This window comes from Phyllobates terribilis, unplaced genomic scaffold (genome assembly GCF_046119375.1).
Source record: "Phyllobates terribilis strain yellow unplaced genomic scaffold, ASM4611937v1 Scaffold_3__8_contigs__length_932513732, whole genome shotgun sequence".
Classification (NCBI taxonomy): domain Eukaryota; kingdom Metazoa; phylum Chordata; class Amphibia; order Anura; family Dendrobatidae; genus Phyllobates; species Phyllobates terribilis.
Genome location: NW_027362763.1, coordinates 48,025,722 through 48,052,039, shown reverse-complemented (window position 1 = coordinate 48,052,039; position 26,318 = coordinate 48,025,722). Strand labels below are relative to the sequence as shown.

The 26,318-nt window shown below is 49.6% G+C and overlaps 1 protein-coding gene across 2 annotated transcripts in view; it reads right to left on the bottom strand.

Annotated features, from left to right (window-relative positions):
* ADCY3 (adenylate cyclase 3) overlaps positions 1-26,318 on the bottom strand; it is a 330,548-nt gene that overhangs the window by 95,543 nt on the left and 208,687 nt on the right. For both annotated transcript variants that reach the window (XM_073673855.1, XM_073673853.1), the window contains exons 3-5: positions 20,948-21,078; positions 20,583-20,694; positions 20,313-20,440 (exon numbers count right to left, since the gene is read on the bottom strand). In XM_073673855.1, the coding sequence (XP_073529956.1) occupies positions 20,313-20,440; positions 20,583-20,694; positions 20,948-21,078 (371 nt within the window). The remainder of the gene's footprint in view (positions 1-20,312; positions 20,441-20,582; positions 20,695-20,947; positions 21,079-26,318) is intronic.

The window sequence follows — 26,318 nt, the reverse complement described above, 5'->3', positions numbered from 1 at the left end:
CATTCTAGCATTCCTGGTGGTCTAGGACAGTGAAGGATGGATTCTAGCATTCCTGGTGGTCTAGGGCAGTTGAGGATGCATTCTAGCATTCCTGGTCGTCTAGGGCAGTGCAGGATGCATTCTAGCATTCCTGGTGGTCTAGGGCAGTGCAGGACGCATTCTAGCATTCCTGGTGGTCTAGGACAGTGAAGGATGGATTTTAGCATTCCTGGTGGTCTAGGACATTGGATTGATTCTAGCATTCCTGGTGGTCTAGGACAGTGAAGGATGGATTCTAGCATTCCTGGTGGTCTAGGACAGTGAAGGATGCATTCTAGCATTCCTGGTGGTCTAGAACAGTGCAGGATGCATTCTAGCATTCCTAGTGGTCCAGGGCAGTGAAGGATACATTCTAGCATTCCTGGTGGTCTGGGGCAGTGCAGGATGCATTCTAGCATTCCTGGTGGTCTAGAACAGTGATGGATGCATTCTAGCATTTCTAGTGGTCTAGGGCAGTGAAGGATACATTCTAGCATTCCTGGTGATCTAAGGCAGTGCAGGATGCATTCTAGCATTCCTGGTGGTCTAGGGCAGTGCAGGATGCATTCTAGCATTCCTGGTGGTCTAGGGCAGTGCAGGATGCATTCTAGCATTCCTGGTGGTCTAGGGCAGTGCAGGATGCATTCTAGCATTCCTGGTGGTCTAGGGCAGTGCAGGATGCATTCTAGCATTCCTGGTGGTCTACGGCAGTGCAGGATGCATTCTAGCATTCCTGGTGGTCTAGGGCAGTGCAGGACGCATTCTAGCATTCCTGGTGGTCTAGGACAGTGAAGGATGGATTTTAGCATTCCTGATGGTCTAGGGCAGTGAAGGATGCATTCTAGCATTCCTGGTGGTCTAGGACAGTGAAGGATGGATTCTAGCATTCCTGGTGGTCTAGGACAGTGAAGGATGGATTCTAGCATTCCTGGTGGTCTAGGACAGTGAAGGATGCATTCTAGCATTCCTGGTGGTCTAGAACAGTGCAGGATGCATTCTAGCATTCCTAGTGGTCTAGGGCAGTGAAGGATACATTCTAGCATTCCTGGTGGTCTGGGGCAGTGCAGGATGCATTCTAGCATTCCTGGTGGTCTAGAACAGTGATGGATGCATTCTAGCATTTCTAGTGGTCTAGGGCAGTGAAGGATACATTCTAGCATTCCTGGTGGTCTAAGGCAGTGCAGGATGCATTCTAGCATTCCTGGTGGTCTAGGGCAGTGCATGATGCATTCTAGCATTCCTGGTGGTCTAGGGCAGTGCAGGATGCATTCTAGCATTCCTGGTGGTCTAGGGCAGTGCAGGATGCATTCTAGCATTTCTGGTGGTTTAGGGCAGTGCAGGATGCATTCTAGCATTCCTGGTGGTCTAGGGCAGTGAAGGATGCATTCTAGCATTCCTGGTGGTCTAGGGCAGTGCAGGATGCATTCTAGCATTCCTGGTGGTCTAGGACAGTGAAGGATGCATTCTAGCATTCCTGGTGGTCTAGGGCAGAGCAGAATGCATTCTAGCATTCCTGGTGGTCTAGGGCAGTGCAGGATGCATTCTAGCATTCCTGGAGGTCTAGGACAGTGAAGGATGCATTCTAGCATTCCTGGTGGTCTAGGGCAGTGCAGGATGCATTCTAGCATTTCTGGTGGTATAGGGCAGTGCAGGATGCATTCTAGCATTCCTGGTGGTCTAGGGCAGTGCAGGATGCATTCTAGCATTCCTGGTGGTCTAGGGCAGTGCAAGATGCATTCTAGCATTCCTGTTGGTCTAGGGCAGTGCAGAATGCATTCTAGCATTCCTGGTGGTCTAGGGCAGTGCAGGATGCATTCTAGCATTCCTGGTGGTCTAGGGCAGTGCAGGATGCATTCTAGCATTCCTGGTGGTCTAGGACAGTGAAGGATGCATTCTAGCATTTCTGGTGGTCTAGGGCAGTGCAGGATGCATTCTAGCATTCCTGGAGGTCTAGGACAGTGAAGGATGCATTCTAGCATTTCTGGTGGTTTAGGGCAGTGCAGGATGCATTCTAGCATTCCTGGCGGTCTAGGGCAGTGCAGGATGCATTCTAGCATTCCTGGTGGTCTAGGGCAGTGCAGGATGCATTCTAGCATTCCTGGTGGTCTAGGGCAGTGCAGGATGCATTCTAACATTCCTGGTGGTCTAGGGCAGTGCAGGATACATTCTAGCATTCCTGGTGGTCTAGGACAGTGAAGGATGGATTATAGCATTCCTGGTGGTCTAGGGCAGTGAAGGATGCATTCTAATATTCCTGGTGGTCTAGGGCAGTGCAGGATGCATTCTAGCATTCCTGGTGGTCTAGGGCAGTGCAGGATGCATTCTAGCATTCCTGGTGGTCTAGGACAGTGAAGGATGGATTCTAGCATTCCTGGTGGTCTAGGGCAGTGCATGATGCATTCTAGCATTCCTGGTGGTCTAGGGCAGTGCAGGATGCATTCTAGCATTCCTGGTGGTCTAGGGCAGTGCAGGATACATTCTAGCATTCCTGGTGGTCTAGGGCAGTGCAGGATGCAATCTAGCATACCTGGTGGTCTAGGGCAGTGAAGGATGCATTCTAGCATTCCTGGTGGTCTAGGGCAGTGCAGTATGCATTCTAACATTCCTGGTGGTCTAGGGCAGTGCAGGATGCATTCTAGCATTCCTGGCTGTCTAGGGCAGTGCAGAATGCATTCTAACATTCCTGGTGGTCTAGGGCAGTGCAGGATGCATTCTAGCATTCCTGCTGGTCTAGGGCAGTGCAGAATGCATTCTAGCATTCCTGGTGGTCTAGGGCAGTGCAGAATGCATTCTAGCATTCCTGGTGGTCTAGGGCAGTGCAGGATGCATTCTAGCATTCCTGGTGGTCTAGGGCAGTGCAGGATGCATTCTAGCATTCCTGGTGGTTTAGGGCAGTGAAGGATGCACTCTAGCATTCCTGGTGGTCTAGGGCAGTGAAGTATGAATTCTAGCATTCCTGGTGGTCTAGGGCAGTGCAGGATGCATTCTAGCATTCCTGGTGGTCTAGGGCAGTGCAGGATGCATTCTAGCATTCCTGGTGGTCTAGGGCAGTGCAGGATGCATTCTAGCATTCCTGGTGGTCTAGGGCAGTGCAGGATGCATTCTAGCATTCCTGGTGGTCTAGGGCAGTGCAGGATGCAATCTAGCATTCCTGGTGGTCTAGGACAGTGAAGGATGCATTCTAGCATTCCTGGTGGTCTAGGGCAGTGCAGGATGCATTCTAGCATTCCTGGTGGTCTAGGGCAGTGCAGGATGCATTCTAGCATTCCTGGTGGTCTAGGACAGTGAAGGATGCATTCTAGCATTCTTGGTGGTCTAGGGCAGTGCAGGATGCATTCTAGCATTCCTGGTGGTCTAGGACAGTGCAGGATGCATTCTAGCATTCCTGGTGGTCTAGGACAGTGCAGGATGCATTCTAGCATTCCTGGTGGTCTAGGGCAGTGCAGGATGCATTGTAACATTCCTGGTGGTCTAGGGCAGTGCAGGATGCATTCTAACATTCCTGGTGGTCTAGGGCAGTGCAGGATGCATTCTAGCATTCCTGGTGGTCTAGGACAGTGAAGGATGGATTATAGCATTCCTGGTGGTCTAGGGCAGTGAAGGATGCATTCTAGCATTCCTGGTGGTCTAGGGCAGTGCAGGATGCATTCTAGCATTCCTGGTGGTCTAGGGCAGTGAAGGATGCATTCTAGCATTCCTGGTGGTCTAGGGCAGTGCAGGATGCATTCTAGCATTCCTGGTGGTTTAGGGCAGTGAAGGATGGATTCTAGCATTCCTGGTGGTCTAGAACAGTGAAAGATGCATTCTAGCATTCCTGGTGTTCTAGAACAGTGATGGATGCATTCTAGCATTCCTGGTGGTCTAGGGCAGTGCAGGGTGCATTCTAGCATTCCTGGTGGTCTAGGACAGTGAAGGATGCATTCTAGCATTCCTGGTGGTCTAGGGCAGTGCAGGATGCATTCTAGCATTCCTGGTGGTCTAGGGCAGTGCAGGATGCATTCTAGCATTCCTGGTGGTCTAGGGCAGTGCAGGATGCATTCTAGCATTCCTGGTGGTCTAGGGCAGTGCAGGATGCATTCTAGCATTCCTGGTGGTCTAGGGCAGTGCAGGATGCATTCTAGCATTCCTGGTGGTCTAGGGCAGTGCAGGATGCATTCTAGCATTCCTGGTGGTCTAGGGCAGTGCAGGATGCATTCTAGCATTCCTGGTGGTCTAGGGCAGTGCAGGATGCATTCTAGCATTCCTGGTGGTCTAGGGCAGTGCAGGATGCATTCTAGCATTCCTGGTGGTCTAGGGCAGTGCAGGATGCATTCTAGCATTCCTGGTGGTCTAGGGCAGTGCAGGATGCATTCTAGCATTCCTGGTGGTCTAGGACAGTGAAGGATGGATTCTAGCATTCCTGTTGGTCTAGGGCAGTGCAGGATGCATTCTAGCATTCCTGGTGGTCTAGGGCAGTGCAGGATGCATTCTAGCATTCCTGGTGGTCTAGGACAGTGAAGGATGGATTCTAGCATTCCTGGTGGTCTAGGGCAGCGCAGGATGCATTCTAGCATTCCTGGTGGTCTAGGACAGTGAAGGATGGATTCTAGCATTCCTGGTGGTCTAGGGCAGTGAAGGATGCATTCTAGCATCCCTGGTGGTCTAGGGCAGTGCAGGATGCATTCTAGCATTCCTGGTGGTCTAGGGCAGTGAACGATGCATTCTAGCATTCCTGGTGGTCTAGAACAGTGAAGGATGCATTCTAGCATTCCTGGTGGTCTAGGACAGTGCAGGATGCATTCTAGCATTCCTGGTGGTCTGGGGCAGTGAAGGATACATTCTAGCATTCCTGGTGGTCTAAGGCAGTGCAGGATGCAATCTAGCATTCCTGGTGGTCTAGGGCAGTGCAGGATGCATTCTAGGATTCCTGGTGGTCTAGGGCAGTGCAGGATGCATTCTAGCATTCCTGGTGGTCTAGGGCAGTGCAGGATGCATTCTAGCATTCCTGGTGGTCTAGGGCAGTGCAGGATGCATTCTAGCATTCCTGGTGGTCTAGGGCAGTGCAGGATGCATTCTAGCATTCCTGGTGGTCTAGGGCAGTGCAGGATGCATTCTAACATTCCTGGTGGTCTAGGGCAGTGCAGGATGCATTCTAACATTCCTGGTGGTCTAGGGCAGTGCAGGATGCATTCTAGCATTCCTGGTGGTCTAGGACAGTGAAGGATGGATTCTAGCATTCCTGGTGGTCTAGGGCAGTGAAGGATGCATTCTAGCATTCCTGGTGGTCTAGGGCAGTGCAGGATGCATTCTAGCATTCCTGGTGGTCTAGGGCAGTGAAGGATGCATTCTAGCATTCCTGGTGGTCTAGGGCAGTGCAGGATGCATTCTAGCATTCTTGGTGGTTTAGGGCAGTGAAGGATGGATTCTAGCATTCCTGGTGGTCTAGAACAGTGAAAGATGCATTCTAGCATTCCTGGTGTTCTAGAACAGTGATGGATGCATTCTAGCATTCCTGGTGGTCTAGGGCAGTGCAGGATGCATTCTAGCATTCCTGGTGGTCTAGGACAGTGAAGGATGCATTCTAGCATTCCTGGTGGTCTAGGGCAGTGCAGGATGCATTCTAGCATTCCTGGTGGTCTAGGGCAGTGCAGGATGCATTCTAGCATTCCTGGTGGTCTAGGGCAGTGCAGGATGCATTCTAGCATTCCTGGTGGTCTAGGGCAGTGCAGGATGCATTCTAGCATTCCTGGTGGTCTAGGACAGTGAAGGATGGATTCTAGCATTCCTGGTGGTCTAGGGCAGTGCAGAATGCATTCTAGCATTCCTGGTGGTCTAGGGCAGTGCAGGATGCATTCTAGCATTCCTGGTGGTCTAGGACAGTGCAGGATGCATTCTAGCATTCCTGGTGGTCTAGGGCAGTGCAGGATGCATTCTAGCATTCCTGGTGGTCTAGGGCAGTGAAGTATGAATTCTAGCATTCCTGGTGGTCTAGGGCAGTGCAGGATGCATTCTAGCATTCCTGGTGGTCTAGGGCAGTGCAGGATGCATTCTAGCATTCCTGGTGGTCTAGGGCAGTGCAGGATGCATTCTAGCATTCCTGGTGGTCTAGGGCAGTGCAGGATGCATTCTAGCATTCCTGGTGGTCTAGGGCAGTGCAGGATGCATTCTAGCATTCCTGGTGGTCTAGGGCAGTGCAGGATGCAATCTAGCATTCCTGGTGGTCTAGGACAGTGAAGGATGCATTCTAGCATTCCTGGTGGTCTAGGGCAGTGCAGGATGCAATCTAGCATTCCTGGTGGTCTAGGACAGTGCAGGATGCATTCTAACATTCCTGGTGGTCTAGGGCAGTACAGGATGCATTCTAGCATTCCTGGTGGTCTAGGGCAGTGCAGGATGCATTCTAGCATTCCTGGTCGTCTAGGACAGTGCAGGATGCATTCTAGCATTCCTGGTGGTCTAGGACAGTGCAGGATGCATTCTAGCATTCCTGGTGGTCTAGGGCAGTGCAGGATGCATTCTAACATTCCTGGTGGTCTAGGGCAGTGCAGAATGCATTCTAACATTCCTGGTGGTCTAGGGCAGTGCAGGATGCATTCTAGCATTCCTGGTGGTCTAGGGCAGTGCAGGATGCATTCTAGCATTCCTGGTGGTCTAGGACAGTGCAGGATGCATTCTAGCATTCCTGGTGGTCTAGGACAGTGCAGGATGCATTCTAGCATTCCTGGTGGTCTAGGACAGTGCAGGATGCATTCTAGCATTCCTGGTGGTCTAGGGCAGTGCAGGGTGCATTCTAGCATTCCTGGTGGTTTAGGGCAGTGAAGGATGCATTCTAGCATTCCTGGTGCTCTAGGGCAGTGAAGTATGCATTCTAGCATTCCTGGTGGTCTAGGGCAGTGAAGTATGCATTCTAGCATTCCTGGTGGTCTAGGACAGTGCAGGATGCATTCTAGCATTCCTGGTGGTCTAGGGCAGTGCAGGGTGCATTCTAGCATTCCTGGTGGTTTAGGGCAGTGAAGGATGCATTCTAGCATTCCTGGTGCTCTAGGGCAGTGAAGTATGCATTCTAGCATTCCTGGTGGTCTAGGGCAGTGAAGTATGCATTCTAGCATTCCTGGTGTTCTAGGACAGTGCAGGATGCATTCTAGCATTCCTGGTGGTCTAGGGCAGTGAAGTATGCATTCTAGCATTTCTGGTGGTCTAGGGCAGTGCAGGATGCATTCTAGCATTCCTGGTGGTCTAGGGCAGTGCAGGATGCATTCTAGCATTCCTGGTGGTCTAGGGCAGTGCAGGATGCATTCTAGCATTTCTGGTGGTCTAGGGCAGTGCAGGATGCATTCTAGCATTCCTGGTGGTCTAGGGCAGTGCAGGACTCATTCTAGCATTCCTGGTGGTCTAGGACAGTGAAGGATGCATTCTAGCATTCCTGGTGGTGTAGGGCAGTGCAGGATGCATTCTAGCATTCCTGGTGGTCTAGGGCAGTGAAGGATGCATTCTAGCATTCCTGGTGGTCTAGGACAGTGAAGGATGGATTCTAGCATTCCTGGTGGTCTAGGGCAGTGCAGGATGCATTCTAGCATTCCTGGTGGTCTAGGGCAGTGAAGGATGCATTCTAGCATTCCTGGTGGTCTAGGGCAGTGAAGGATGCATTCTAGCATTCCTGGTGGTCTAGGGCAGTGCAGGATGCATTCTAGCATTCCTGGTGGTCTAGGGCAGTGAAGGATGCATTCTAGCATTCCTGCTGGTCTAGGGCAGTGAAGGATGCATTCTAGCATTCCTGGTGGTCTAGGGCAGTGCAGGAAGCATTCTAGCATTCCTGGTGGTGTAGGGCAGTGCAGGATGCATTCTAGCATTCCTGGTGGTCTAGGACAGTGCAGGATGCATTCTAGCATTCCTGGTGGTGTAGGGCAGTGCAGGATGCATTCTAGCATTCCTGGTGGTCTAGGGCAGTGAAGGATGCATTCTAGCATTCCTGGTGGTCTAGGGCAGTGCAGGATGCATTCTAGCATTTCTGGTGGTCTAGGGCAGTGCAGGATGCATTCTAGCATTCCTGGTGGTCTAGGGCAGTGAAGGATGCATTCTAGCATTCCTGGTGGTCTAGGGCAGTGCAGGATGCATTCTAGCATTTCTGGTGGTTTAGGGCAGTGAAGGATGGATTCTAGCATTCCTGGAGGTCTAGGACAGTGAAGGATGCATTCTAGCATTCCTGGTGGTCTAGGGCAGTGCAGGATGCATTCTAGCATTCCTGGTGGTCTAGGACAGTGAAGGATGCATTCTAGCATTCCTGGTGGTCTAGGGCAGTGCAGGATGCATTCTAGCATTCCTGGTGGTCTAGGACAGTGAAGGATGGATTCTAGCATTCCTGGTGGTCTAGGGCAATGCAGGATGCATTCTAGCATTCCTGGTGGTCTAGGGCAGTGCAGGATGCATTCTAGCATTCCTGGTGGTCTAGGGCAGTGCAGGACGCATTCTAGCATTCCTGGTGGTCTAGGACAGTGAAGGATGGATTATAGCATTCCTGGTGGTCTAGGGCAGTGAAGGATGCATTCTAATATTCCTGGTGGTCTAGGGCAGTGCAGGATGCATTATAGCATTCCTGGTGGTCTAGGGCAGTGCAGGATGCATTCTAGCATTCCTGGTGGTCTAGGGCAGTGCAGGATGCAATCTAGCATACCTGGTGGTCTAGGGCAGTGAAGGATGCATTCTAGCATTCCTGGTGGTCTAGGGTAGTGCAGGATGCATTCTAGCATTCCTGGTGGTCTAGGGCAGTGAAGGATGCATTCTAGCATTCCTGGTGGTCTAGGGCAGTGCAGGATGCATTCTAGCATTCCTGGTGGTCTAGGGCAGTGAAGGATGCATTCTAGCATTCCTGGTGGTCTAGGGCAGTGCAGGATACATTCTAGCATTTCTGGTCGTCTAGGGCAGTGAAGGATACATTCTAGCATTCCTGGTGATCTAGGGCAGTGCAGAATGCATTCTAGCATTTCTGGTGGTCTAGGGCAGTGCAGAATGCATTCTAGCATTTCTGGTGGTCTAGGGCAGTGCAGGGTGCATTCTAGCATTCCTGGTGGTCTAGGGCAGTGCAGGATGCATTCTAGCATTTCTGGTGGTCTAGGGCAGTGAAGGATGCATTCTAGCATTCCTGGTGGTCTAGGGCAGTGAAGGATGCATACTAGCATTCCTGGTGGTCTAGGACAGTGCAGGATGCATTCTAGCATTCCTGGTGGTCTAGGACAGTGCAGGATGTATTCTAGCATTCCTGGTGGTCTAGGACAGTGCAGGATGCATTCTAGCATTCCTGGTGGTCTAGCACAGTGCAGGATGCATTCTAGCATTCCTGGTGGTCTAGCACAGTGCAGGATGCATTCTAGCATTCCTGGTGGTCTAGTACAGTGAAGGATGCATTCTAGCATTCCTGGTGTGCTAGGGAAGTGCAGGATGCATTCTAGCATTCCTGGTGGTCTAGGGCAGTGCAGGATGCATTCTAGCATTCCTGGTGGTCTAGCACAGTGCTGGATGCATTCTAGCATTCCTGGTAGTCTAGGGCAGTGAAGGATAGATTCTAGCATTCCTGGTGGTCTAGGACAGTGCAGGATGCATTCTAGCATTCCTGGTGGTCTAGGGCAGTGCAGGATGCATTCTAGCATTCCTGGTGGTCTAGGGCAGTGAAGGATACATTCTAGCATGCCTGGTGGTCTAGGGCAGTGCAGGATGCATTCTAGCATTCCTGGTGGTCTAGGGCAGTGCAGGATGCATTCTAGCATTCCTGGTGGTCTAGGGCAGTGCAGGATGCATTCTAGCATTTCTGGTGGTCTAGGGCAGTGAAGGATACATTCTAGCATGCCTGGTGGTCTAGGGCAGTGCAGGATGCATTCTAGCATTTCTGGTGGTCTAGGGCAGTGAAGGATACATTCTAGCATTCCTGGTGGTCTAGGGCAGTGCAGGATGCATTCTAGCATTCCTGGTGGTCTAGGGCAGTGCAGGATGCATTCTAGCATTCCTGGTGGTCTACGGCAGTGCAGGATGCATTCTAGCATTCCTGGTGGTCTAGGGCAGTGAAGGATACATTCTAGCATTCCTGGTGGTCTAGGGCAGTGCAGGATGCATTCTAGCATTCCTGGTGGTCTAGGGCAGTGCAGGATGCATTCTAGCATTCCTGGTCGTCTAGGGCAGTGCAGGATGCATTCTAGCATTTCTGGTGGTCTAGGGCAGTGAAGGATACATTCTAGCATGCCTGGTGGTCTAGGGCAGTGAAAGATACATTCTAGCATTCCTGGTGGTCTAGGACAGTGCAGGATGCATTCTAGCATTCCTGGTGGTCTAGGGCAGTGAAGGATACATTCTATCATTCCTGGTGGTCTAGGGCAGTGCAGGATGCATACTAGCATTCCTGGTGGTCTAGGACAGTGCAGGATGCATTCTAGCATTCCTGGTGGTCTAGGACAGTGCAGGATGCATTCTAGCATTCCTGGTGGTCTAGGACAGTGCAGGATGCATTGTAGCATTCCTGGTGGTCTAGGACAGTGCAGGATGCATTCTAGCATTCCTGGTGGTCTAGGACAGTGCAGGATGCATTCTATCATTCCTGGTGGTCTAGGGCAGTGCAGGATGCATACTAGCATTCCTGGTGGTCTAGGACAGTGCAGGATGCATTCTAGCATTCCTGGTGGTCTAGGACAGTGCAGGATACATTCTATCATTCCTGGTGGTCTAGGGCAGTGCAGGATGCATACTAGCATTCCTGGTGGTCTAGGACAGTGCAGGATGCATTATAGCATTCCTGGTGGTCTAGGGCAGTGCAGGATGCATTCTAGCATTCCTGGTGGTCTAGGACAGTGCAGGATGCATTCTAGCATTCCTGGTGGTCTAGGGCAGTGAAGGATACATTCTATCATTCCTGGTGGTCTAGGGCAGTGCAGGATGCATTCTAGCATTCCTGGTGGTCTAGGGCAGTGCAGGATGCATTCTAGCATTCCTGATGGTCTAGGGCAGTGCAGGATGCATTCTAGCATTTCTGGTGGTCTAGGGCAGTGCAGGATGCATTCTAGCATTCCTGGTGGTCTAGGGCAGTGCAGGATGCATTCTAGCATTCCTGGTGGTCTAGGGCAGTGAAAGATACATTCTAGCATTCCTGGTGGTCTAGGACAGTGCAGGATGCATTCTAGCATTCCTGATGGTCTAGGGCAGTGCAGGATGCATTCTAGCATTCCTGGTGGTCTAGGGTAGTGCAGGATGCATTCTAGCATTCCTGGTGGTCTAGGACAGTGCAGGATGCATTGTAGCATTCCTGGTGGTCTAGGACAGTGCAGGATGCATTCTAGCATTCCTGGTGGTCTAGGACAGTGCAGGATGCATTCTATCATTCCTGGTGGTCTAGGGCAGTGCAGGATGCATACTAGCATTCCTGGTGGTCTAGGACAGTGCAGGATGCATTCTAGCATTCCTGGTGGTCTAGGACAGTGCAGGATACATTCTATCATTCCTGGTGGTCTAGGGCAGTGCAGGATGCATACTAGCATTCCTGGTGGTCTAGGACAGTGCAGGATGCATTATAGCATTCCTGGTGGTCTAGGGCAGTGCAGGATGCATTCTAGCATTCCTGGTGGTCTAGGACAGTGCAGGATGCATTCTAGCATTTCTGGTGGTCTAGGGCAGTGCAGGATGCATTCTAGCATTCCTGGTGGTCTAGGGCAGTGCAGGACTCATTCTAGCATTCCTGGTGGTCTAGGACAGTGAAGGATGCATTCTAGCATTCCTGGTGGTGTAGGGCAGTGCAGGATGCATTCTAGCATTCCTGGTGGTCTAGGGCAGTGAAGGATGCATTCTAGCATTCCTGGTGGTCTAGGACAGTGAAGGATGGATTCTAGCATTCCTGGTGGTCTAGGGCAGTGCAGGATGCATTCTAGCATTCCTGGTGGTCTAGGGCAGTGAAGGATGCATTCTAGCATTCCTGGTGGTCTAGGGCAGTGAAGGATGCATTCTAGCATTCCTGGTGGTCTAGGGCAGTGCAGGATGCATTCTAGCATTCCTGGTGGTCTAGGGCAGTGAAGGATGCATTCTAGCATTCCTGCTGGTCTAGGGCAGTGAAGGATGCATTCTAGCATTCCTGGTGGTCTAGGGCAGTGCAGGATGCATTCTAGCATTCTTGGTGGTGTAGGGCAGTGCAGGATGCATTCTAGCATTCCTGGTGGTCTAGGACAGTGCAGGATGCATTCTAGCATTCCTGGTGGTGTAGGGCAGTGCAGGATGCATTCTAGCATTCCTGGTGGTCTAGGGCAGTGAAGGATGCATTCTAGCATTCCTGGTGGTCTAGGGCAGTGCAGGATGCATTCTAGCATTTCTGGTGGTCTAGGGCAGTGCAGGATGCATTCTAGCATTCCTGGTGGTCTAGGGCAGTGAAGGATGCATTCTAGCATTCCTGGTGGTCTAGGGCAGTGCAGGATGCATTCTAGCATTTCTGGTGGTTTAGGGCAGTGAAGGATGGATTCTAGCATTCCTGGAGGTCTAGGACAGTGAAGGATGCATTCTAGCATTCCTGGTGGTCTAGGGCAGTGCAGGATGCATTCTAGCATTCCTGGTGGTCTAGGACAGTGAAGGATGCATTCTAGCATTCCTGGTGGTCTAGGGCAGTGCAGGATGCATTCTAGCATTCCTGGTGGTTTAGGACAGTGAAGGATGGATTCTAGCATTCCTGGTGGTCTAGGGCAATGCAGGATGCATTCTAGCATTCCTGGTGGTCTAGGGCAGTGCAGGATGCATTCTAGCATTCCTGGTGGTCTAGGGCAGTGCAGGACGCATTCTAGCATTCCTGGTGGTCTAGGACAGTGAAGGATGGATTATAGCATTCCTGGTGGTCTAGGGCAGTGAAGGATGCATTCTAATATTCCTGGTGGTCTAGGGCAGTGCAGGATGCATTCTAGCATTCCTGGTGGTCTAGGGCAGTGCAGGATGCATTCTAGCATTCCTGGTGGTCTAGGACAGTGAAGGATGGATTCTAGCATTCCTGGTGGTCTAGGGCAGTGCATGATGCATTCTAGCATTCCTGGTGGTCTAGGGCAGTGCAGGATGCATTATAGCATTCCTGGTGGTCTAGGGCAGTGCAGGATGCATTCTAGCATTCCTGGTGGTCTAGGGCAGTGCAGGATGCAATCTAGCATACCTGGTGGTGTAGGGCAGTGAAGGATGCATTCTAGCATTCCTGGTGGTCTAGGGTAGTGCAGGATGCATTCTAGCATTCCTGGTGGTCTAGGGCAGTGAAGGATGCATTCTAGCATTCCTGGTGGTCTAGGGCAGTGCAGGATGCATTCTAGCATTCCTGGTGGTCTAGGGCAGTGAAGGATGCATTCTAGCATTCCTGGTGGTCTAGGGCAGTGCAGGATACATTCTAGCATTTCTGGTCGTCTAGGGCAGTGAAGGATACATTCTAGCATTCCTGGTGATCTAGGGCAGTGCAGAATGCATTCTAGCATTTCTGGTGGTCTAGGGCAGTGCAGAATGCATTCTAGCATTTCTGGTGGTCTAGGGCAGTGCAGGGTGCATTCTAGCATTCCTGGTGGTCTAGGGCAGTGCAGGATGCATTCTAGCATTTCTGGTGGTCTAGGGCAGTGAAGGATGCATTCTAGCATTCCTGGTGGTCTAGGGCAGTGAAGGATGCATACTAGCATTCCTGGTGGTCTAGGACAGTGCAGGATGCATTCTAGCATTCCTGGTGGTCTAGGACAGTGCAGGATGTATTCTAGCATTCCTGGTGGTCTAGGACAGTGCAGGATGCATTCTAGCATTCCTGGTGGTCTAGCACAGTGCAGGATGCATTCTAGCATTCCTGGTGGTCTAGCACAGTGCAGGATGCATTCTAGCATTCCTGGTGGTCTAGTACAGTGAAGGATGCATTCTAGCATTCCTGGTGTGCTAGGGAAGTGCAGGATGCATTCTAGCATTCCTGGTGGTCTAGGGCAGTGCAGGATGCATTCTAGCATTCCTGGTGGTCTAGCACAGTGCTGGATGCATTCTAGCATTCCTGGTAGTCTAGGGCAGTGAAGGATAGATTCTAGCATTCCTGGTGGTCTAGGACAGTGCAGGATGCATTCTAGCATTCCTGGTGGTCTAGGGCAGTGCAGGATGCATTCTAGCATTCCTGGTGGTCTAGGGCAGTGAAGGATACATTCTAGCATGCCTGGTGGTCTAGGGCAGTGCAGGATGCATTCTAGCATTCCTGGTGGTCTAGGGCAGTGCAGGATGCATTCTAGCATTCCTGGTGGTCTAGGGCAGTGCAGGATGCATTCTAGCATTTCTGGTGGTCTAGGGCAGTGAAGGATACATTCTAGCATGCCTGGTGGTCTAGGGCAGTGCAGGATGCATTCTAGCATTTCTGGTGGTCTAGGGCAGTGAAGGATACATTCTAGCATTCCTGGTGGTCTAGGGCAGTGCAGGATGTATTCTAGCATTCCTGGTGGTCTAGGGCAGTGCAGGATGCATTCTAGCATTCCTGGTGGTCTTCGGCAGTGCAGGATGCATTCTAGCATTCCTGGTGGTCTAGGGCAGTGAAGGATACATTCTAGCATTCCTGGTGGTCTAGGGCAGTGCAGGATGCATTCTAGCATTCCTGGTGGTCTAGGGCAGTGCAGGATGCATTCTAGCATTCCTGGTCGTCTAGGGCAGTGCAGGATGCATTCTAGCATTTCTGGTGGTCTAGGGCAGTGAAGGATACATTCTAGCATGCCTGGTGGTCTAGGGCAGTGAAAGATACATTCTAGCATTCCTGGTGGTCTAGGACAGTGCAGGATGCATTCTAGCATTCCTGGTGGTCTAGGGCAGTGAAGGATACATTCTATCATTCCTGGTGGTCTAGGGCAGTGCAGGATGCATACTAGCATTCCTGGTGGTCTAGGACAGTGCAGGATGCATTCTAGCATTCCTGGTGGTCTAGGACAGTGCAGGATGCATTCTAGCATTCCTGGTGGTCTAGGACAGTGCAGGATGCATTGTAGCATTCCTGGTGGTCTAGGACAGTGCAGGATGCATTCTAGCATTCCTGGTGGTCTAGGACAGTGCAGGATGCATTCTATCATTCCTGGTGGTCTAGGGCAGTGCAGGATGCATACTAGCATTCCTGGTGGTCTAGGACAGTGCAGGATGCATTCTAGCATTCCTGGTGGTCTAGGACAGTGCAGGATACATTCTATCATTCCTGGTGGTCTAGGGCAGTGCAGGATGCATACTAGCATTCCTGGTGGTCTAGGACAGTGCAGGATGCATTATAGCATTCCTGGTGGTCTAGGGCAGTGCAGGATGCATTCTAGCATTCCTGGTGGTCTAGGACAGTGCAGGATGCATTCTAGCATTCCTGGTGGTCTAGGGCAGTGAAGGATACATTCTATCATTCCTGGTGGTCTAGGGCAGTGCAGGATGCATTCTAGCATTCCTGGTGGTCTAGGGCAGTGCAGGATGCATTCTAGCATTCCTGATGGTCTAGGGCAGTGCAGGATGCATTCTAGCATTTCTGGTGGTCTAGGGCAGTGCAGGATGCATTCTAGCATTCCTGGTGGTCTAGGGCAGTGCAGGATGCATTCTAGCATTCCTGGTGGTCTAGGGCAGTGAAAGATACATTCTAGCATTCCTGGTGGTCTAGGACAGTGCAGGATGCATTCTAGCATTCCTGATGGTCTAGGGCAGTGCAGGATGCATTCTACCATTTCTGGTGGTCTAGGGTAGTGCAGGATGCATTCTAGCATTCCTGGTGGTCTAGGGCAGTGAAAGATACATTCTAGCATTCCTGGTGGTCTAGGGCAGTGCAGGATGCATTCTAGCATTCCTGGTACTCTAGGACAGTGCAGGATGCATTCTAGCATTCCTGGTGGTCTAGGGCAGTGCAGGATGCATTCTAGCATTCCTGGTGGTCTAGGACAGTGAAGGATGGATTCTAGCATTCCTGGTGGTCTAAGACAGTGAAGGATGCATTCTAGCATTCCTGGTGGTCTAGGGCAGTGCAGGATGGATTCTAGCATTCCTGGTGGTCTAGGGCAGTGCAGGATGGATTCTAGCATTCCTGGTGGTCTAGGACAGTGAAGGATGGATTCTAGCATTCCTGGTGGTCTAGGGCAGTGCAGGATGCATTCTAGCATTCCTGGTGGTCTAGGGCAGTGCAGGATGGATTCTAGCATTCCTGGTGGTCTAGGGCAGTGCAGGATGCATTCTAGCATTCCTGGTGGTCTATGACAGTGAAGGATGCATTCTAGCATTCCTGGTGGTCTAGGACAGTTAAGGATGCATTCTAGCATTCCTGGTGGTCTAGGGCAGTGCAGGATGCATTCTAGCATTCCTGGTGGTTTAGGGCAGTGCAGGATGCATTCTAGCATTCCTGGTGGTCTAGGGCAGTGCAGGATGCATTCTAGCATTCCTGGTGGTCTAGGGCAGTGCAGGATGCATTCTATCATTCCTGGTGGTCTAGGACAGTGCAGGATGGATTCTAGCATTCCTGGTGGTCTAGGGCAGTGCAGGATGCAATCTAGCATTCCTGGTGGTCTAGGGCAGTGAAGGATGCATTCTAGCATTCCTGGTGGTCTAGGGCAGTGAAGGATGCATTCTAGCATTCCTGGTGGTCTAGGGCAGTGCAGGATGCATTCTGGCATTTCTGGTGGTCTAGGACAGTGCAGCATTCATTCTAGCATTCCTGGTGGTCTAGGGCAGTGCAGGATGCATTCTAGCATTCCTGGTGGTCTAGGGCAGTGCAGGATGCATTCTAGCATTCCTGGTGGTCTAGGGCAGTGCAGGATGCATTCTAGCATTCCTGGTGGTCTAGGGCAGTGAAGGATACATTCTATCATTCCTGGTGGTCTAGGGCAGTGCAGGATGCATTCTAGCATTCCTGGTGGTCTGGGGCAGTGAAGGATACATTCTATCATTCCTGGTGGTCTAGGGCAGTGCAGGATGCATTTTAGCATTCCTGGTGGTCTAGGGCAGTGAAGGATACATTCTATCATTCCTGGTGGTCTAGGGCAGTGAAGGATACATTCTAGCATTCCTGGTGGTCTAGGGCAGTGCAGGATGCATTCTAGCATTCCTGGTGGTCTAGGGTAGTGCAGGATACATTCTAGCATTCCTGGTGGTCTAGGGCAGTGCAGGATGCATTCTAGCATTCCTGGTGGTCTAGGGCAGTGCAGGATGCATTCTAGCATTCCTGGTGGTCTAGGGCAGTGAAGGATGCATTCTAGCATTCCTGGTGGTCTAGGGCAGTGAAGGATACATTCTATCATTCCTGGTGGTCTAGGGCAGTGAAGGATACATTCTAGCATTCCTGGTGGACTAGGGCAGTGAAGGATGCATTCTAGCATTCCTGGTGGTCTGGAGCATCACCGGTGCAGTGGAATGGCTAATGTCCCCTCCAGGCTCTAGTGTTCTTCTGGTTTTAACATTAGACTGAATAGTGACAGTTCAGCTTCCTGTTCTCTCCCTGCACTGATCATAGAGCTGAGTACCTGTACAGCTGCACAGTTTTCTCCATGAGGCAGAGCAATTCAGGATCACTCTGTCTGATCATTAAATTCATCTAGCACTAGGTTAATCTGAGCAGCAAGTCGAAAGAAAGCCTGCCATTGTGATTGTAAGGTCCACAGGTGAATATTGTAAATGGGGTTTATCATTAATCTACACTGCACATCCCCGGACAGACGGGCCGGAGCTTTTTTTTTTTTGCCTTTCTTCCAATCCAAACCCATGAGCCAAGTCATTATTATATCATTTTATAAGGAGTTGTCCTCTACTTAGCAGTGTATATCAGTGAACAGCTAATCAGCGGAGCCGCGTGTCTGACTTCTACTAATCTGACATATAAGTATCAGGTCCGGCTCCTACTAATCTGACATATAAGTATCAGGTCCGGCTCCTACTAATCTGACATATAAGTATCAGGTCCGGCTCCTACTAATCTGACATATAAGTATCAGGTCCGGCTCCTACTAATCTGACATATAAGTATCAGGTCCGGCTCCTACTAATCTGACATATAAGTATCAGGTCCGGCTCCTACTAATCTGACATATAAGTATCAGGTCCGGCTCCTACTAATCTGACATATAAGTATCAGGTCCGACTCCTACTAATCTGACATATAAGTATCAGGTCCGGCTCCTACTAATCTGACATATAAGTATCAGGTCCGGCTCCTACTAATCTGACATATAAGTATCAGGTCCGACTCCTACTAATCTGACATATAAGTATCAGGTCCGGCTCCTACTAATCTGACATATAAGTATCAGGTCCGGCTCCTACTAATCTGACATATAAGTATCAGGTCCGGCTCCTACTAATCTGACATATAAGTATCAGGTCCGACTCCTACAAATCTGACATATAAGTATCAGGTCCGACTCCTACTAATCTGACATATAAGTATCAGGTCCGACTCCTACTAATCTGACATATAAGTATCAGGTCCGGCTCCTACAAATCTGACATATAAGTATCAGGTCCGGTTCCTACTAATCTGACATATAAGTATCAGGTCCGGCTCCTACTAATCTGACATATAAGTATCAGGTCCGGCTCCTACTAATCTGACATATAAGTATCAGGTCCGGCTCCTACTAATCTGACATATAAGTATCAGGTCCGGCTCCTACTAATCTGACATATAAGTATCAGGTCCGACTCCTACTAATCTGACATATAAGTATCAGGTCCGGCTCCTACTAATCTCCTACTAATCTGACATATAAGTATCAGGTCCGACTCCCACTAATCTGACATATAAGTATCAGGTCTGGCTCCTACTAATCTGACATATAAGTATCAGGTCCGACTCCTACTAATCTGACATATAAGTATCAGGTCCGGCTCCTACTAATCTGACATATAAGTATCAGGTCCGGCTCCTACTAATCTGACATATAAGTATCAGGTCCGGCTCCTACTAATCTGACATATAAGTATCAGGTCCGACTCCTACAAATCTGACATATAAGTATCAGGTCCGACTCCTACTAATCTGACATATAAGAATCAGGTCCGACTCCTACTAATCTGACATATAAGTATCAGGTCCGGCTCCTACTAATCTGACATATAAGTATCAGGTCCGGCTCCTACTAATCTGACATATAAGTATCAGGTCCGACTCCTACTAATCTGACATATAAGTATCAGGTCCGGCTCCTACTAATCTGACATATAAGTATCAGGTCCGACTCCTACTAATCTGACATATAAGTATCAGGTCCGACTCCTACTAATCTGACATATAAGTATCAGGTCCGACTCCTACTAATCTGACATATAAGTATCAGGTCCGGCTCCTACTAATCTGACATATAAGTATCAGGTCCGACTCCTACTAATCTGACATATAAGTATCAGGTCCGACTCCTACTAATCTGACATATAAGTATCAGGTCCGGCTCCTACTAATCTGACATATAAGTATCAGGTCCGGCTCCTACTAATCTGACATATAAGTATCAGGTCCGACTCCTACTAATCTGACATATAAGTATCAGGTCCGGCTCCTACTAATCTGACATATACGTATCAGGTCCGACTCCTACTAATCTGACATATAAGTATCAGGTCCGGCTCCTACTAATCTGACATATAAGTATTAGGTCCGGCTCCTACTAATCTGACATATAAGTATCAGGTCCGGCTCCTACTAATCTGACATATAAGTATCAGGTCCGACTCCTACTAATCTGACATATAAGTATCAGGTCCGACTCCTACTAATCTGACATATAAGTATCAGGTCCGGCTCCTACTAATCTGACATATAAGTATCAGGTCCGGCTCCTACTAATCTGACATATAAGTATCAGGTCCGACTCCTACTAATCTGACATATAAGTATCAGGTCCGACTCCTACTAATCTGACATATAAGTATCAGGTCCGGCTCCTACTAATCTGACATATAAGTATCAGGTCCGGCTCCTACTAATCTGACATATAAGTATCAGGTCCGACTCCTACTAATCTGACATATAAGTATCAGGTCCGACTCCTACTAATCTGACATATAAGTATCAGGTCCGGCTCCTACTAATCTGACATATAAGTATCAGGTCCGGCTCCTACTAATCTGAGATATAAGTATCAGGTCCGACTCCTACTAATCTGACATATAAGTATCAGGTCCGGCTCCTACTAATCTGACATATAAGTATCAGGTCCGGCTCCTACTAATCTGACATATAAGTATCAGGTCCGGCTCCTACTAATCTGACATATAAGTATCAGGTCCGACTCCTGAGAGTTTTCGTTGCAATTGGAAACACAACAGTGTAACAGAAATATTCCACGTGTAGCCCCGACCAACGTGGCACTTACGAAATGGCGTCCACCATGGCCAGACCCATCATGATGGAGCAGTAGGCATGGTCCTCTCGGTAGTCCGGGAGGCCGCAGATACAGTAATAACAGTCGCCCAGAATCTTGATCCTCAGCTGGTGATATTTCTAGAAAACCAAAAGGCCCAAGTATTAGGAGGTCAGGACGGCGTGTCCAATGTGGTCAGTCATGTGGCTTCCAAACCCCCCCAACCTCAGCTCTGCTACACCCGTATATATACCTATATATATATATATACACATAACTCACCGCTGCAAGCTTGTCGAAGCGGGCAAATAATTCATTGAGCAGCTTTACCAGCTCCTGGGCGCTGCAGGATGATGAGAGCTGCGTGAAGCCTACGATATCCGCGAAGAGTATACTGTCAGGAGACAGAGAGAATCAGGGTCATTATCTACCATGAAGATTCACTGTGTGCAGTGCCACTCTTGGCCGCAGGTTGTGAGCGGTATTGCAGTTCAGCCCTGATTCTCTCCAATGGAGCTGAGATGCAGAACCGGACACAAGCCATGGACTGGTGTCTGGAAGAAGGCGGCCATGTTTATCTAATCACAAGCATTCGAACACTGGTTTCCCCACAATAGATAAGGGCTCCTGATTGGGCCCCGTCATACCTGACGTTCTCGTGCCGGTACATGTACATGGTGTTAAACTGCTGCAGCTCCTTCTGTTTTTGGTCTTTCTTCATGTCGTTCAGCATCTCATCCGCAATATGTTTGGGCAGAATGGAGAGGAGGAGACGTTCCTGCGAGAGATACACAAGAGCCAGGATGAGAAGGAGCCATTGTCCTCGGTTTACGGCAAATCCCAGAACATGAGGTGCTGGAAAACTTCTCCAGGAAAATTACCCCCCCCCCAAAAAAAAGAGTCCCATGACCGCCCCCTGCTGCACAGGTAGTCTCCAGTCACCTCTAGGAACTGAGTGATGTAGATTTACCATGACCTACCCACAAGGACCCGTGCAATGTATCTACCACAGTCCACCTGGGCTCATAGAATGTATCTACCACTGTCCACCTGGGCTCATAGAATGTATCTACCACTGCCCACCTGGGCTCATAGAATGTATCTACCACTGTCCACCTGGGCTGATAGAATGTATCTACCACTGTCCACCTGGGCTGATAGAATGTATCTACCACTGTCCACCAGGACTCATAGAATGTATCTACCACTGCCCACCTGGGCTCATGGAATGTAAATACCACTGTCCACCAGGACTCATGGATTGTACAGTACATACTACTGTCCACCAGGACTCATGGATTGTACAGTACACACCACTGTCCACCAGGACTCATGGATTGTACAGTACATACTACTGTCCACCAGGACTCATGGATTGTACAGTACATACCACTGTCCACCAGGACTCATGGATTGTACAGTACATACCACTGTCCACCAGGACTCATGGATTGTACAGTACACACCACTGTCCACCAAGACTCATGGATTGTACAGTACACAGCACTGTCCACCAGGACTCATGGATTGTACAGTACATATCACTGTCCACCAGGACTCATGGATTGTACAGTACACACCACTGTCCACCAGGACTCATGGATTGTACAGTACACACCACTGTCCACCAGGACTCATGGATTGTACAGTACACACCACTGTCCACCAGGACTCATGGATTGTACAGTACACACCACTGTCCACCAGGACTCATGGATTGTACAGTACACACCACTGTCCACCAGGACTCATGGATTGTACAGTACACACCACTGTCCACCAGGACTCATGGATTGTACAGTACATATCACTGTCCACCAGGACTCATGGATTGTACAGTAAATAGCACTGTCCACCAGGACTCATGGATTGTACAGTACACACCACTGTCCACCAGGACTCATGGATTGTACAGTACACACCACTGTCCACCAGGACTCATGGATTGTACAGTACATACCACTGTCCACCAGGACTCATGGATTGTACAGTACACACCACTGTCCACCAGGACTCATGGATTGTACAGTACATAGCACTGTCCACCAGGACTCATGGATTGTACAGTACACAGCACTGTCCACCAGGACTCATGGATTGTACAGTACATACCACTGTCCACCAGGACTCATGGATTGTACAGTACACACCACTGTCCACCAGGACTCATGGATTGTACAGTACACACCACTGTCCACCAGGACTCATGGATTGTACAGTACATAGCACTGTCTACCAGGACTCATGGATTGTACAGTACACACCACTGTCCACCAGGACTCATGGATTGTACAGTACACACCACTGTCCACCAGGACTCATGGATTGTACAGTACATAGCACTGTCCACCAGGACTCATGGATTGTACAGTACATACCACTGTCCACCAGGACTCATGGATTGTACAGTACATACCACTGTCCACCAGGACTCATAGAATGTATCTACCACTGTCCACCAGGACTCATAGAATGTATCTACCACTGTCCACCAGGACTCATAGAATGTATCTACCACTGTCCACCTGGGCTCATGGATTGTACAGTACATACCACTGTCCACCAGGACTCATGGATTGTACAGTACATACCACTGTTCACCAGGACTCATGGATTGTACAGTACACACCACTTTTCACCAGGACTCATGGATTGTACAGTACACACCACTGTCCACCAGGACTCATGGATTGTACAGTACACACCACTGTCCACCAGGACTCATGGATTGTACAGTACATAGCACTGTCCACCAGGACTCATGGATTGTACAGTACATAGCACTGTCCACCAGGACTCATGGATTGTACAGTACATAGCACTGTCCACCAGGACTCATGGATTGTACAGTACACACCACTGTCCACAAGGACTCATGGATTGTACAGTACATACCACTGTCCACAAGGACTCATGGATTGTACAGTACATAGCACTGTCCACCAGGACTCATGGATTGTACAGTACACACCACTGTCCACCAGGACTCATGGATTGTACAGTACACACCACTGTCCACCAGGACTCATGGATTGTACAGTACACACCACTGTCCACCAGGACTCATGGATTGTACAGTACACACCACTGTCCACCAGAACTCATGGATTGTACAGTACACACCACTGTCCACCAGGACTCATGGATTGTACAGTACATACCACTGTCCACCAGGACTCATGGATTGTACAGTACATACCACTGTCCACCAGGACTCATGGATTGTACAGTAAATAGCACTGTCCACCAGGACTCATGGATTGTACAGTACATACCACTGTCCACCAGGACTCATGGATTGTACAGTACACACCACTGTCCACCAGGACTCATGGATTGTACAGTACACACCACTGTCCACCAGGACTCATGGATTGTACAGTACACACCACTGTCCACCAGAACTCATGGATTGTACAGTACACACCACTGTCCACCAGGACTCATGGATTGTACAGTACATACCACTGTCCACCAGGACTCATGGATTGTACAGTACATACCACTGTCCACCAGGACTCATGGATTGTACAGTAAATAGCACTGTCCACCAGGACTCATGGATTGTACAGTACACACCACTGTCCACCAGGACTCATGGATTGTACAGTACATACCACTGTCCACCAGGACTCATGGATTGTACAGTACACACCACTGTCCACCAGGACTCATGGATTGTACAGTACACACCACTGTCCACCAGGACTCATGGATTGTACAGTACATATCACTGTCCACCAGGACTCATGGATTGTACAGTACACACCACTGTCCACCAGGACTCATGGATTGTACAGTACACACCACTGTCCACCAGGACTCATGGATTGTACAGTACACACCACTGTCCACCAGGACTCATGGATTGTACAGTACACACCACTGTCCACCAGGACTCATGGATTGTACAGTACATAGCACTGTCCACCAGGACTCATGGATTGTACAGTACACACCACTGTCCACCAGGACTCATGGATTGTACAGTACACACCACTGTCCACCAGGACTCATGGATTGTACAGTACACACCACTGTCCACCAGGACTCATGGATTGTACAGTACATAGCACTGTCCACCAGGACTCATGGATTGTACAGTACACACCACTGTCCACCAGTAATCATGGATTGTACAGTACACAGCACTGTCCACCAGGACTCATGGATTGCACAGTACATACCACTGTCCACCAGGACTCATGGATTGTACAGTACATAGCACTGTCCACCAGGACTCATGGATTGTACAGTACACACCACTGTCCACCAGGACTCATGGATTGTACAGTACATACCACTGTCCACCAGGACTCATGGATTGCACAGTACACACCACTGTCCACCAGGACTCATGGATTGTACAGTACACACCACTGTCCACCAGGACTCATGGATTGTACAGTACATAGCACTGTCCACCAGGACTCATGGATTGTACAGTACACACCACTGTCCACCAGGACTCATGGATTGTACAGTACACACCACTGTCCACCAGGACTCATGGATTGTACAGTACACACCACTGTCCACCAGGACTCATGGATTGTACAGTACATAGCACTGTCTACCAGGACTCATGGATTGTACAGTACACACCACTGTCCACCAGGACTCATGGATTGTACAGTACACAGCACTGTCCACCAGGACTCATGGATTGTACAGTACACAGCACTGTCCACCAGGACTCATGGATTGTACAGTACATACCACTGTCCACCAGGACTCATGGATTGTACAGTACATACCACTGTCCACCAGGACTCATGGATTGTACAGTACATACCACTGTCCACCAGGACTCATGGATTGTACAGTACATACCACTGTCCACCAGGACTCATGGATTGTACAGTACACACCACTGTCCACCAGGACTCATGGATTGTACAGTACACACCACTATCCACCAGGACTCATGGATTGTATAGTACACACCACTGTCCACCAGGACTCATGGATTGTATAGTACACACCACTGTCCACCAGGACTCATGGATTGTACAGTACACACCACTGTCCACCAGGACTCATGGATTGTACAGTACACACCACTGTCCACCAGGACTCATGGATTGTACAGTACATATCACTGTCCACCAGGACTCATGGATTGTACAGTAAATAGCACTGTCCACCAGGACTCATGGATTGTACAGTACACACCACTGTCCACCAGGACTCATGGATTGTACAGTACACACCACTGTCCACCAGGACTCATGGATTGTACAGTACATACCACTGTCCACCAGGACTCATGGATTGTACAGTACACACCACTGTCCACCAGGACTCATGGATTGTACAGTACATAGCACTGTCCACCAGGACTCATGGATTGTACAGTACACAGCACTGTCCACCAGGACTCATGGATTGTACAGTACATACCACTGTCCACCAGGACTCATGGATTGTACAGTACACACCACTGTCCACCAGGACTCATGGATTGTACAGTACACACCACTGTCCACCAGGACTCATGGATTGTACAGTACATAGCACTGTCTACCAGGACTCATGGATTGTACAGTACACACCACTGTCCACCAGGACTCATGGATTGTACAGTACACACCACTGTCCACCAGGACTCATGGATTGTACAGTACATAGCACTGTCCACCAGGACTCATGGATTGTACAGTACATACCACTGTCCACCAGGACTCATGGATTGTACAGTACATACCACTGTCCACCAGGACTCATAGAATGTATCTACCACTGTCCACCAGGACTCATAGAATGTATCTACCACTGTCCACCAGGACTCATAGAATGTATCTACCACTGTCCACCTGGGCTCATGGAATGTAAATACTACTGTCCACCAGGACTCATGGATTGTACAGTACATACCACTGTCCACCAGGACTCATGGATTGTACAGTACATACCACTGTTCACCAGGACTCATGGATTGTACAGTACACACCACTGTCCACCAGGACTCATGGATTGTACAGTACACACCACTGTCCACCAGGACTCATGGATTGT